Raw genomic sequence first — 13981 nt, 5'->3', positions numbered from 1 at the left:
TTTTGTTGTGGTGCCCAACTCCCTTTCCCATATGGCTCTCCATCTGTGCTGGGAGCACTCTCCCTCTTAGGGCAAATGAGTGCATGAGTGCGCACGCACACCCACGTACGCACGCACACACAAACACGTGTATGCCTGGACAATGTATATGCATATTTGTGTACATCGCGTATGCACGCATGTGAATGATCGTAGACCAACGAATACACACTTGGTTGAACATAAATATGTGCTGGTGTACACAAACTGAGCCCTGTGTTGCAGCCATACAAGCATGTTACACTGCTTATCCGAATGCCGATCAAATATTTATGCGTGTTCCCCGGCTGTGGGACGTGTGCGCGTCATATAGGGTGAAAGCTGGGAACAAAGGTTTCATCATTCATTGTTGCCGGTAACAAAGAACACATTAATGTCCTTTCACGACCTCTGTGCTTCACTGCTGCGAAACAACGCAGCCGATCACGTAAGGCTGGGCCATAGGACTTCAAATCAATGTCACGATTGTTTCGAGCTTTTGCATCGATTAATAACGATTAATGAACTATTATAAAAAATGGGACAGAAAAACACGCCTCTTCCCTATTCTAACTCTTAAAGCTTAATTTATACAACGTCATGCGAAGGCGTTGCATGTTGAACATAGCCGATCTACAAATGATGTTCTATTCAGCTGTATCTACAGCAGTGGTTCTCAAACGTCTTCATGTACATTTTCCTTTTTGGGGGTCCTTTGTATCTGGCCGCAGACCCCCACCAGAATTTTCTTTTTTCGGAAATAGCAGATGTTCAAGATCGCAGCGCAGCACAAAGTGACGCACTGTGATCTTGTACATCTCCTTTTCTTTTAATAGGCAAAAATAATAAAGTGATTAGCATGATTGTGATGCTGTATCAACAGATGTTGCTGTGCATGGGGACCCCTTGGAACCCTCGTCCCAAGGACCCCTAGGGGTCCTCGGTTCCCAACTTTGAGAACCACTGATCTACAGTATACGTATTGCCCTGTAACTGTATCTTAACTGCCGTGTGGCCTCTGGCGACTGCATTTCCCCCCGCAGGATCAATAAAGGTCCTATCTTAACCACTTAAACCCCAGCATCCGCATTGTGACGAAAAGCTTTCGCAGAAAATAGCAGATCGATAGGCTATTATCGATCTGCTATTTTCTGCGAAGGCTTTCTCCACAATAGCAGAAAAATGAAAATACTCTAGCATAGGGCCCTGAGGGACTCCACTCAACCACATAGGATTTAAGTGTTTAACAGGATCAATAAAGGTGTTATCTTAAACTTCCTGTAACTGCAATGTCCTGTGATCAATGATCATGTGCAGTGACAATAAAGATGAGAATGATTGTGAATCTGATCTGTTGCACACCTTAGTTTGACCACACACTGCTCAGTTAAAGCCTTTGACAAGAGCGTAATATTGTTCAGAATCGTGTCATTTTTGTCATAGCAACCTTGCGATAAAGTATACAGTACGTCCACCTGCATTTGCCACAGCACACACGCGTGCGCACGCACACACACACACACACACACACACACACACACACACACACACACACACACACACACACACACACACACACACACACACACACACACACACACACACACACACACACACACACACACACACACACACACACACACACACACGTTGCGTTGTGAAGCTTGGAGGAATTCCTATTCTCAGTTTATTTTTACTTTTTTAAATCATCTTTTATCCCACGATTTTGAAAGGGATTTTTAAAAAGCAGAGGCATGGATTTTCCCCCACATCCCCTCTCCCAACAAATCAAACCCTGTGTGAAACAGCACAAAGGTACACTTTCAGACACATTTGTACACTCTCAGAGTTACAAATTGTTAAATGATCCACTGTCTGGGGATTTCACTGTGTATCGCTGATGAGTGCCTCTTTTGACACTAGTCTGAGAAAGGTCTGGGGGACTGAAATAGATGGAGCTTCAATCCAGAACAGAGTCTACACTGACTGGACGCCTTCTGTCAAGAAGCAACAAAGCCATGGTCTGTTTAGTGTGCAGGGGGAAAAAATCACTTCTCACTGTATCACAATTGCCCAAAAAATGGCAAATCTAAACAATGAAGTATGAAGATGTCCATTTTTGCCCTACTTGTCGGATATAATAAGCTTCTAATGTGTGGCGAAAGCCTTCCTCGATCCTCTTGCATACATCCATACGCATAAATCTTGAGTATTCCCGTTCCGGGGCCAAGTTTAAACAAATCCGTCCATTGCCACTTCAAAGCATTGTTGCTTTATGAGTTTACGACCATGACTTAGAGAAAACGTTTCAGAGGCTTTTGGTGGGGGAAGAGATGTACCGTTTCTCTCATGGCTCGGCGATCGAGGCCAAGCCACCGTTCTGGAAGTCTGCAGTGAAATTTGTCTCGACTCACGAAGGAGTGCGGCTCAATACAAATACACAAGTTGGACAGTCATGCATGCAAACGTTGACAGTCCTACATGGGGCATGACTGATGGATGGATATGGGGCTTTTCTGGAGACCCAAAGCCACCCCGTGCTATGTCCCTCCAGCAGGGGTGTCGCACCAAATGCTGGGCCCTGGGTACAAGGATTCACTGTGGGGGCCCCCATGAATGGGAACGCATTATTATGCATTATTTTGTGCTTTAACCATTTAAAAATAGCAGATATACAAGCTCACAGCGTGGCACTCGGTGCCGCGCTGCAAGCTTGTAGATCTGCTATTTTTGAAAAATCGTGAAAATTTGTGCAGGTCTTTGAATATTTTTGACACGATTCTATAATTTTAATGTCTTCTAAATCCTTTCAAATAAAAAAAAATAAAAAAACCTATGTTTCTATGTCAGTGGTGCTCAAACCTTTTCATGTGAAGGACCCCCAAAATTATATGTATTTGGCCACGGACCCCCATCTCAAAACTTTAGTTTATTTTTTCACTTAAAAAATACACATATTTCAAAGATTTGCACACATTTTCACATCTTTTCAAAAATAGCTAAAGTATAAAATAATTAAGGCCCCTCCACCTTGGGCCCTGGTAACTCAGTCCCACTTCCCCCCCAGTGTGACGCTCCTGTCCTCCTGACATTCCTTGGGATGAGGATGGAGATTTGCTTGTACAAACTCTTCCAAGCAGTGGCTGCCTGCGTCCCTTGTGATGACAGGGCTAAACGTTCTGCTGGGATATATCCACTAAATAAAATATTCAGAACGTGTGACGTAATGTACTGTAATGTCTGATCTATGGAACCTTCGGGGCAATAGGCGGAGACTGGGCCAGCATTTCCTACCCCTGGGGTCCAGAGACGGGTTAAGATCACAAGGAGGGAGGTTGTTGTCAGGCCTTATCTGTTTGGAGCTAGTCCAAAACTTGTAAACTTGTTTCCGCAAAATCATAACTTGTCTTTCTTCCACTTTCAACCAGAAATCCCTACATTTCAGGGCACTAAATCATTTTTTTTGGTCCAGTGGTCTAGTGTTATGAGTCATGTCCGAAGGCTTTGGAAGATATCGTCTCTGTCAGCTGGAAACCTCATAATGTCCCAAACTGTTGCTTTTGAGGATTCAAATTCAAAAGCAAAAGCATCGGATCGGCAAACTCAAAACGCATCGCTTCGCGCGGCATTTCGAGCTTGCAGATATTCAACTTTTGAAGCTTTTGTGTGACGCTGTAATTAAAAATGGAGATATGAGGTTTCTGCCCGAGAGCAGCAACATAAGGCATGGTCAGTGATGTAAGTGTGTCTTACTGTAGGCCATGCAGGTGTCTCCCCGGGACCCAAACATACAAAGGTACATTATTATGAATGAAGCCTGTTAACTTCAAGTCATACTGTTTTATTCATTCAGTCATTATTCAGTCATCTTTTTTGGCAGCCTCCTCTGTTAGCTCCGTTGTCATTACAAGGTTTGTCTATATCGTCACTGTCGGGCCAAAACCTTGTATCTCCAAGTTTCAAATTTGAATGTTTTTTTTCCACGAAGTAAAGCCCTGCTTCATCAGACAAGGCCGTCGCACAAAAGTGGTGGAAACAGCGGATCTGTGTCACGCTGCGACATGTTGTAAGCTTGTAGATCTGCTATGTTCCGATGCGGGGCGTGGCACATAACCAAATGTTCTGTAAATCAGGCGTGACACTTTCTAAGGCTAACACAATGGCTCTCATCATCACTGACAAAGGGTAAGCTTTATGGTAGAACCCTCCATAAAACTTTCCAGAACCAGTGAAGTTCTGTTCATCGAACAAAAGAAAGCGAGAATAGCTGATCTGCTTTGAGTTTAGAAAACATGTGAAAGTACTATTAAAAAAGAAGAAGAGATCCAGCCACACAAAAATGTCAAGGAGACGATCTAAAAGTTAAAACTAATTTTATTCTTTAAAACAGCTAACATGTTTTGACTGGTTAAGGTCTTCATCAGGGCAAGAACCTGCCCTGACGAAGACCTTAACCTCTATTTAAGATTGTTTTATCTTATCTTTTTCAATCTCTTTTGAGCACTCGTTTGGCCTCTGTTTTTTCTATGTGAAAGTACTAGTTCCAGTAACTACTAAGTATGTCCTGAGCACAGCTAGGGAACAAATGAGGTTCAGAGTAGAACCTTACCTGAAACCAGGCCGCAGTGCATGGCAACAGACCCAGAAGCTGTGAACTACGTTAGACATGGATGGCACAGAACAGTTCACTCGGTTCTTGTATTCGAAAAACAGCCACGAGCAGTGTTGTCGAGGTCTGCTTATTATAAGCGACTTTGGGCTTGTTTTTCTGTAAAGATGCTTGTAAATATTGGTAGTTGCGGGTTGCGTTTTTTTGGGGGCTTGTTTCTAAAGTGTAGTTGCTTATTTGGGCTTGCTTCCAAATCGTTTGTTGATTGTTTAAACCAGCGGTTCTCAAACATTTTCATGTGAAGGACCCTGAAAATTAATGTGTATTTGTCCACGGACCGGCGGAGCCACATCTGAAATCATAATTTGTGCCAAGGACCCGTACCAGATTTGTGTCAAAATGTTTTTCCGAAAATAGCAGATTTACACGCTTACATGTCACGGCTATTTTCGAATAGTTGACCTATGTAGGTTCAAAGTGCTCATGTAGCATATAGTCGCTTCTTTTGTGCTTGACTTCTAGTGCTGATTTCGTTGACTAAAACTATGACCAAAAATACTAAATTTTTTCACTAACGAAAACTAAATAAAAACTAAGCTATGAAGACATAAACTAAGACCAAATACAATGACATTTTCATCAACAAATAAAAACTAGACTAAAATGTTAGGGACAGAGAAGAGAGAAGACATCCAGAATAACTCATTTTATGTTTGGTTGCGCTCCGGTGTTGCGTTCTGAAAATAGCAGATCTACAAGCTCAGAATGCGTATAAAAGACATGCAAGACATGACTGGTGCAAGACACCAGTCATGTTAGCTTTTGCTGAACCACTGCGCTACCTCCCCCTGTTCCAGAATTGGGGGTGGTGGTGGGTCTCCCTCACCTGCAGTAGTTGTGGCTCCCCAGCCCCCCCTCTCCGTTGGGGTACTTCAGGGTGTTGTAGGGGTGCTGGAAGGTCTCGTTCCAGAAGAGGCAGGGCTTCCCGCCCTGTAGGCTGGTCTGGTTCTGCAGGCCCCTGTAGTCCTCTCCATTAGCAGTGTAGCACTCTGGAGCCAGAGAGAGAGAGAGAGAGACAGTGTTTAAGAGCTTTGTCTGTATGTGACAGCTGTATGAAGTATGAACGCTCAATTATGACAGCCATTGACAGACATTCTCAAATGTTTTTATTTCAAAATCTGTTTGATTTGCATTATTAGACCAAAGACCACCTGGAAGGATTATATCTCCAAACTGGCTTGGGAATGCCTCGGTATACTCCCGGAGTAGAGGAACCCGCTTTCCAGTGAAGGTGCGATGCGGACATTATTTACCATTGATCTAATAGACCCTGCTTGCTTGCTCAGGGGATAAATTGAATCTTGAACATCAATTCATGTCGGATGATACTGTGAGACATGACATCTAAATGTCTCTCAAAAGAAGAGCAGGGAGACAAAATACAACCACCCCAGTTGTATGAGTTATATTGTATTATTAACCTACTGTACTCTACCATACAGACTGGACAAAATGTAATTGTATTCATTGCGACCGCCAGGTCGCAGTTTAGTATCAAAACCTCCACCGGCTGTCCGTCCGTCCGTCTGTCCGTCTGTCCGTCGGTCACACGTCACACCTTTGCCCTGCTCATATCTCCGCATCAGTATGACATCACACTGCTGACATCAGTATGACATCACACCGTACACAAATGACCCTTATATAAGACCGGCATTATCTACCGACAGATTAGTAACAAGATGTCAAAATCGTTGAAGGTTGAATCTCCAGATATGGAGGTAACCAACACATCCCTCCATATATGGAGATAACCGACGAATCTCACTAAGTCTGACCTCACAAGCCCCATATTTGGACACGATGGAGGTTTTGAAGTTATATGTTGTTCGTGTCCAAATATGGGGCTTGTGAGGTCAGACTTAGTGAGATTCGTCGGTTATCTCCATATATGGAGGGAGAACCAGCTTATGAGCCGATGAGTTGTGTCAGAGTCGAGATCCTGCTTGCATCTAATCTGTCGGTAGATAATGCCGGTCTTATATAAGGGTCATTTGTGTACGGTGTGATGTCATACTGATGTCAGCAGTGTGATGTCATACTGATGTCAGCAGCTATGTCTCTATATATGGAGTTATATGTTGTTCGTGTCCAAATATGGGGCTTGTGAGGTCAGACTTAGTGAGATTCGTCGGTTATCTCCATATATGGAGGGATGTGTTGGTTATCTCCATATCTGGAGATTCAACCTTCAACGATTTTGACATCTTGTTACTAATCTGTCGGTAGATAATGCCGGTCTTATATAAGGGTCATTTGTGTACGGTGTGATGTCATACTGATGTCAGCAGTGTGATGTCATACTGATGCGGAGATATTGGCCTATTTGTGGAGATAAGCGACCAACGGTCGCTTATCTCCCGATTAGGGAGTCTTACTGGTTAAAGAATTGTTACATACTGTAATGCCGCTTTGGTTCCATTTGCACGCGCTCAGAGTTACAGACCTGTAAGGGTCCATTTGTGTCTCTGGTGGTCCCGGGAACCCACGTTAAGAGGCAGTGTATTATGATAAGGATCAGAACAAGTGATTCTAAGCAGGCGTGCTATAGGCAGACATCCAATAGATCTATAATACACTTCTATCTGAGGTCGAATCAGACGGTCTTGGATTAAAATCTTTAAACATTTTTTTAATGCATTTGGAATGATAATAAGACGATAAGCCTCTAGGAACATAACGTGTAGTTTCTGCCCAGTCTCAATTCGTAGCGTTGGCCCGAGCGTGTCAAAGTGAGATCAATCACGACTTGGTATTGTTTCAATTAATGTCAACCCGAGTTTCACAAGAGCTTAGAAAGAGAGAGAGAGAAAAAATTAGGAGGGAAAAAAAAGACCTGCAGATATACAGCTAAAGCAAACATGGTTTGAATTTCCAGGAAATATATGACAACCATATGCTGGAAGGAGAGAACAAATGGAGAGGGGGGGGGGGGGGGTGGTAGAGGGGAGGGGGGGGAAGAGGGAGGGAGAGAGAGACAGAGAGAGCATGGTCCCCAAAGCAAAACAATGGTCGGAATGAGTCTTTTCTTCTGTGAAACAGAGAAGTCATATAAACAATGGAGTGAGCCATCATAGCTCATCACACTCAGCCTCAGGCCACCTCCTGTCAAGAGACTTTTAAAGCCCACTTGTACTTTGTCGTACAGCGGTGACGCGCCCCGAACACGAGCCGATCTACAAGCCCATGGCACCGCGCGCCCGCGCTGTGTCGTGGACTTGCACGTCGGCTATGTCTTGGCGCACGACGCCGTCGTATGAGGAAGCATAGCAAAGACTGAATTCCTGCTTTGATTAAATTCGGGGTATTCATTCATTCAGCGCTCTGATAAATTACTGTCATTATTTATAATGCAGGAACTCATAAATGCCATTAAATTGTTGACTGCCCAGGGTGCTCAATCAATGCAGCCAGGGTGTTAAGTATGACTTAATCCACACAAAAAAACATCTGACAACTAACAACATATGTTTTAATTTTTTATGCTTTTATTGTCGCTTTAAACACACACACACCAAAGAAATCCAGACATGTCACAAGGGCAACGGCTGCGACAATGTGATAACTTGCACATTCTATCTAGACGCTTTAGAATGGACTTGCGTTTAGCTTTAGTGGTGTTAGCTTGGCTGCGGTAACGCGAGAGAGCACATGGGACGGGATTACTAAACAGCCTGATATCGTTTCCTGCCAATCAAACAGACTTCCACATTTCGTCGCTGTGGGGTGGAAACCTTTTATGTCCAAAACTGTTCAAAGTTTTCAGGAAATGGAAAAGAACCTGAGGACCAAACGGATCCAAAATAGTTTCTATATTTACTATGTCACAACCCCTTTTAATACTGTACTTTTCATTGAGAAATATTTATAAATCCCATAGACATATTTAAACCACTTTCACATTATTTGTCCCCCCCCCCCCAAAAAAAAATAGCACAAATTAGTTGACAAGTCAGCTTGTAGATGTCCAAAATGTAGCCACTTTTATGTGACACTGTAGCATGACGAAGCAGGGCATTGATTTGTGAAAAAAATACAATCATAATAATTAAAAAAAAAAGTTTAAATAAGGACATACAAGGTTTCCCCCTGACATGCGGAACATTAGAGTTTTGGCCGGTCTCCAGGAGGCCCTCGTTGCTGTGTACATGGTGAGCCAATTGACCGGTCCCTTTCATCATCGCCACGCCGTCTCAGTTGAGCATGAGCTCATGCCTCGCAATGTGACAGTCATTATGCCCCCATGGTGAGCCAGCTGTGGTGCAAAAGGCTCTTTCTGATTCCCCCGCGCTTTTGCAGTCCAAAAAGCCAAGCCTGGGTTACAACACTTGAGCGTTGTGTCACACGTATGTGCGCGCCACTGGAAATACTGTATAGACCAGTGTTTCTCAAACTGTCACATTTCAATGTCTCCCCTTTAACTCAGAGTTACAGACTTGTATGTCAGTGTTACAGACATGTATGGGTCAATTTAGATCCCCCAAAAGGAACCCACAGAGTCCCTGGAATCCGCTTTGAGAACCACTGATATAGAAGACCTACAAGATCGCAATGCGCCACGGCGCGAATGGCACTGTGAGCTTGTGGATCGGGGGTATTTGCGGCGCGCGACTCGATGCGCCGCCAAGTATGAATTAGACTCAAGCTGTTCTGGCTTCCTCCCATCACCCACTGGCTCTTCATCACCTCCCCCTGTTGTCCTCTGCTTTTCCTCTTCCCTCCTCTTTTCTGCTGCTACTCTCTCTCTGCGGTCTCTTCTTGGGTGTCTGTCCACTTACAGAGGGGGACAGGGGTGGGGGAGTAACTAAGTACATTTACTCAAGCAACTGTACTTGAGTACAATTTAGAGGTGCTCTTTGTAGATTATTTCCATTTTTCAGTGCTGTATATACCGTGTATGTATCCGCACTACATCTCAGAGGCAATTATTATTTTTTTCTCAAAACACGCTGCTTCACGCCACGTTTCCAGCTTGTGGATCTGCTACTTTTGCCGCTAACCCTTCCATCACTGCAGAGGGAGGCGTCTTTCCCAATCCCCCCCCCCTCCCCCAGCCTCACGGACCTCTTGACCCTCGCCCAGCCGAGGGTCGCGCGGGTGTTAACCCACAGTGGCGTCACAGCCGAATACACCATCGCACCACTGTACGTCTGACTGTGTCACTCACTCGCCAGAAATAGCTGCTTTTGGCCGAGGCATAAATCAGCCCTACAGCAAAGTTCTGGAATGAACTATCAGGAGGAAGACAGGAAGTCAGCAGCAGCCCCCATAGAGCAACGAAGTTTGACGTCATTTACCCATCCCACCTGGTTCGTCCGTCCCCCCCCCCCCCCCCCCATTGTGAATTCCCATAGACTTTTTTCATATCGCATCATATAAGAACTAACTTTCAAACTGCTTAGCAGTTTGACTCATATGGATATGAAGAATCAACTGATGGTGAGAAAACGCTAATGTTACTGTCGCCGAATTAGTTACACAATGCGAGATGATTTTAAGATGACTCAATGTTATTCTCCATAGAGAAATTACTTCTGTGAACCGGGGGATGAGCGAGTCACGTCATGACTTTGTTGCTCTATACGTTTGTTAACAGGAGCTGAGGAAATCGGCACAGTCAATGTGTACTGTACACACGTGCATATGATGCTAATGTTCATACATACTTGCTATCTCAAACGCTATCTGTATGTGTATAGACTGTATATCTTTGTTTCATTGAATCTCTTTCCCAATCCCTTCTGCTCCCTCGTCTCACGGAATGCTACAAAATTGAGTGTGAACGAAAAATGAAAATAAAAAAATCACTCACTTGTTTACACCTGTAAACCTGTGATGTGACACATAAAGCTCATAACGATTCTGAGCCAGTTCATACTGTAGCTTCAGATCTCAAGACGGGATAAGATTAAAGATAACTTTATTGTCCATTAAATGTGCGTAAACATTTCCCTTCTGCGCTCTGGTAAAACAGTGTAAAAAGGTCAGTAAGAACACAGCCAAAATACATATCAGCCTGCCCAATTTCCATTCAGTCTGAAAGTGCTCCCACTGCAGCCGCTTTACGAGACGGGTGTTGCTGAAGAGGGGGTGACGTGGGTGTCAAGAAACACTGGTCAGCTAGCTTGCTAACTAACTAGTTACCGTACATTACATAATACATGTTGGATTAGTGTAGCCTGACAGTGTGTCGTGGGTTCGAGTCCCGATCCCGACTGCCTTTGCTGCATGTCACTCCCCATCTCTCTCCCCCATTTCCTGTCAGCCTACTGTCTATCCCTATCAATGAAGGCATACATGCCACAAAAAATTGTATGTATATACATATACAGGTACACTTACAGTAGTTCAGTTCACATTGTGATCTAATGAAATTAACAGATACACAACTTTGCCTCTCCTTATCCAATGAGTTTAGCATAGCGTAAGCCCTGGTTCATCAGACAAGGCTGTTGCACAAAAGTAGTGAAAACAGCAGATCTACAAGCACACAACGCGAGGCGGTGTGTGCTTGTAGATCGGCTGTTTTCACTAGTTTAGTTCATTTTTTTAAATGATATAAAAAACGAATGGTTTTGGACATACAAGGTTTCCACCCGACAACGACTATATACTACTAGATTTCGCTACGAAGAACAAGTTTGCAACATCAACACACAATAACATACACACAGGTGCACACACGTCCTCACGTCCACACGTCTACACACACACACACACGCACGCACACACACACACACACACACAGTTCACACAGTTCTTTCAACTTTCCTGAAAGAACCACACTTCATCTGAGCATGAAATCAGAAGCCCAGGGGCGCTCTCGGTGTATGACTGCAGCCAAGGTTGCTTTTAATTAAAGCCGTTTAAGAGTTGCTGTCGATCCAGGGCCCATCAGCCAGCCTTTGTGTAGCTGTCTGACAGAGTGCTCGCCAGAGGTACAGGGACCTGCTGCTACTACAGCTACTACTACTGCTGCTGCTTCAGCTGTGCTGGGCTCATAGCTGTAATTATCATGGCACTTTGTGTTTTGTAAATGGCTCCTCTCCCTCGGCAGATTAATTCTGCCACAGACAGACATCAGCCAGCGGATTTGTAAATCCACCTTGAGAACCTGCTGAAGTGGAACATGACTTCACAGAAGACAGCGATTCGACTTCTCACCGCAATTGTACTGTGATGCCTATGGGAGTCTGTGGGGGGTGTGTGTGTGTGTGTGTGTGTGTGTGTGTGTGTGTGTGTGTGTGTGTGTGTGTGTGTGTGTGTGTGTGTGTGTGCGTGTGTGTGTGTGTGTGTGTGTGTGTGTGTGTGTGTGTGTGTGTGTGTGTGTGTGTGTGTGTGTGTGTGTGTGGCGGGGGGAGGGTGTGCTAGATACAGAGGTTCTGCTTGATGATGTCACTGGTAGTTTCTGAGACACAGACAGAGTAGACAGAAATGGTGCCGTATTATAATGAGCATTAATGGCGACCAATTACATAAACAATAAACATAGATTGAAAAGGATTGGTGGTCCTTTTAGCCTCATTTAATATTAATATTTAAGAAAAATCTTTAAAAAGTTTGAACATTTTTGAATAGTTTTTCATTTATTTTTACACAAATCTTCCCTTTTGGGGGTCCCCGGCACAAAACATTTTCAGATGGAGGTCCACAGGCCAAATACATATCAAGTTTGTTTTTTTTCTCTGACAGAGTTCTGGACAGGATGACCAACAGAATGCAAACTGATCATCATCAGAGTCTGGTACTGGCAGAGACTCTGGTATGAGTCACTCCATTGCCAAAAGTAGCGGTGGAGTGTAACTTTTATTCAAGTACAGTTTTGAGGTAATTGCACTTTACTTGAGAATTTCCAATTTCCAGTACTTTTACTTCTACTCCACTACATCTCAGAGGCAAATATTTTACTTTTACTCCACTACAAGTATTTGCTAACTTTAGTTAGGCCTACTAGTTACTTTTTGATTATTATTACATAAACACTTAATGCATTTTGATACTTTTGTACATTCACAAGTACATTTCGTTTTTCCATACTTTCACTTGTAACAGAGTATCTCTGCTTTACAATATTGATACTTTTACTTAAGTAAAGAATGCGAGTACTTTTTCCACCACTGCTCCATCGCCAAAAGTAATCATTGGCCGGACGGGGCAGCAGCCAGCGAGGATACAGCACCAGGCCAGGAGAGAGAGGGGTAACCAAGTGCATCCCAAATAAATAACAAGCTCACTGTCCTTCAGACTCAGACTCTGTGAGAGGAGTGGAGAGGCTGAAATGGCTTGCTGCGTGCAGTGCTGCATCAAAAGAGCTATCCAAAGTGACTTTGTAAAATGTCTCATCTTCTCTCCTCATCTCTCTGGGGTACTTTCGGTCTGGTGTTTTCAAAGCGTGGAGAGTGGAGCGGAGTGGAGTGGAGTGGAGTGGAGTAGGGATGGGCCGATAATCGTTATTATCGTTTATCGTGGTAAAAAACACTCACAATAATTGTATCGTTGAGTTTTAAATTTATCGTGAAATTATCCTCCGTCATACACTGTGAACAATTCACCTTTTATTTGCAGAGCTGCATATCCGGTACCATTTTAAACCCTATAGAATTGGTCAAATGGACCTGGAAAAACTTTATACTGATATGCGAGGCGTTTTGAGCATATAGATCGTCTATTTTCACAATAGAACCGTGTTTTACAAATTGTAATGCTTCAACTCTTAGTGCTCGTCAGGGTGGGGGTGGGGGGGTCCCCAGTTCAAATAGGATTTTTGTTGGGGGCAGCGGCCTGAAAAGGTTGAGAACCAGTGCCCTAGAGTGGAGTGGAGTGGAGTGGAGTGGCGGTGTGCTCGTCTTGCACACGGGCTGCTTCCTTCCTTGGAAGAAGGAACTGCTGTTGGCAATCATCTCCGCCTGCTGTGGCCAGAGCCTTCGCCTTTCCAGGACGAGATGGTAAATATGGCAGCGTTTTGCAGCCCCGCCGGAGGGGGGTTGATGTGGTCTTAAGGCACCATTTGCTTGCGGTGGGAATGGGAAGTAGTGGATCTGCAAGGAACTCTGAGATAAGTGAGGCCATCATAAAGATGAATGGAGCATTTAAAAGCCCTTGCGGACGGGGCCACACATCCGTCAACAACTAAAAAAATAAAAAAAGAGCAGGCCTGCGCTATATGGGTTAAGTGGCGCGGAGGCTGTGTGTTTCACTGCCCGTCCATGATGAGGTGCCCGTGGTGCGCTGCACGATTGGGCTATCGTCACCTCAGAGCACCCTACACACACACACACACGCACGCACGCACCG

The 13981-nt window shown here is 44.2% G+C and overlaps 1 protein-coding gene across 1 annotated transcript in view; it reads right to left on the bottom strand.

Annotated features, from left to right (window-relative positions):
* Nucleotides 1-13981, bottom strand: part of kremen1 (kringle containing transmembrane protein 1) — a gene marked incomplete at both ends in the record, with an annotated part of 111841 nt that overhangs the window by 70838 nt on the left and 27022 nt on the right. Inside the window, one exon of the mRNA XM_080738381.1 lies at nucleotides 5514-5676. Coding sequence (XP_080594507.1) covers nucleotides 5514-5676 — 163 coding nt within the window. The remainder of the gene's footprint in view (nucleotides 1-5513; nucleotides 5677-13981) is intronic.

The sequence above is a fragment of the Nannobrachium achirus genome, assembly GCF_963921795.1.
Source record: "Nannobrachium achirus genome assembly, chromosome: 12".
In the NCBI taxonomy this organism is placed as follows: Eukaryota; Metazoa; Chordata; class Actinopteri; order Myctophiformes; family Myctophidae; genus Nannobrachium; species Nannobrachium achirus.
The sequence above is the reverse complement of the archived record's forward strand: the minus strand, read 5'-3'. Positions and strand labels throughout refer to the sequence as shown.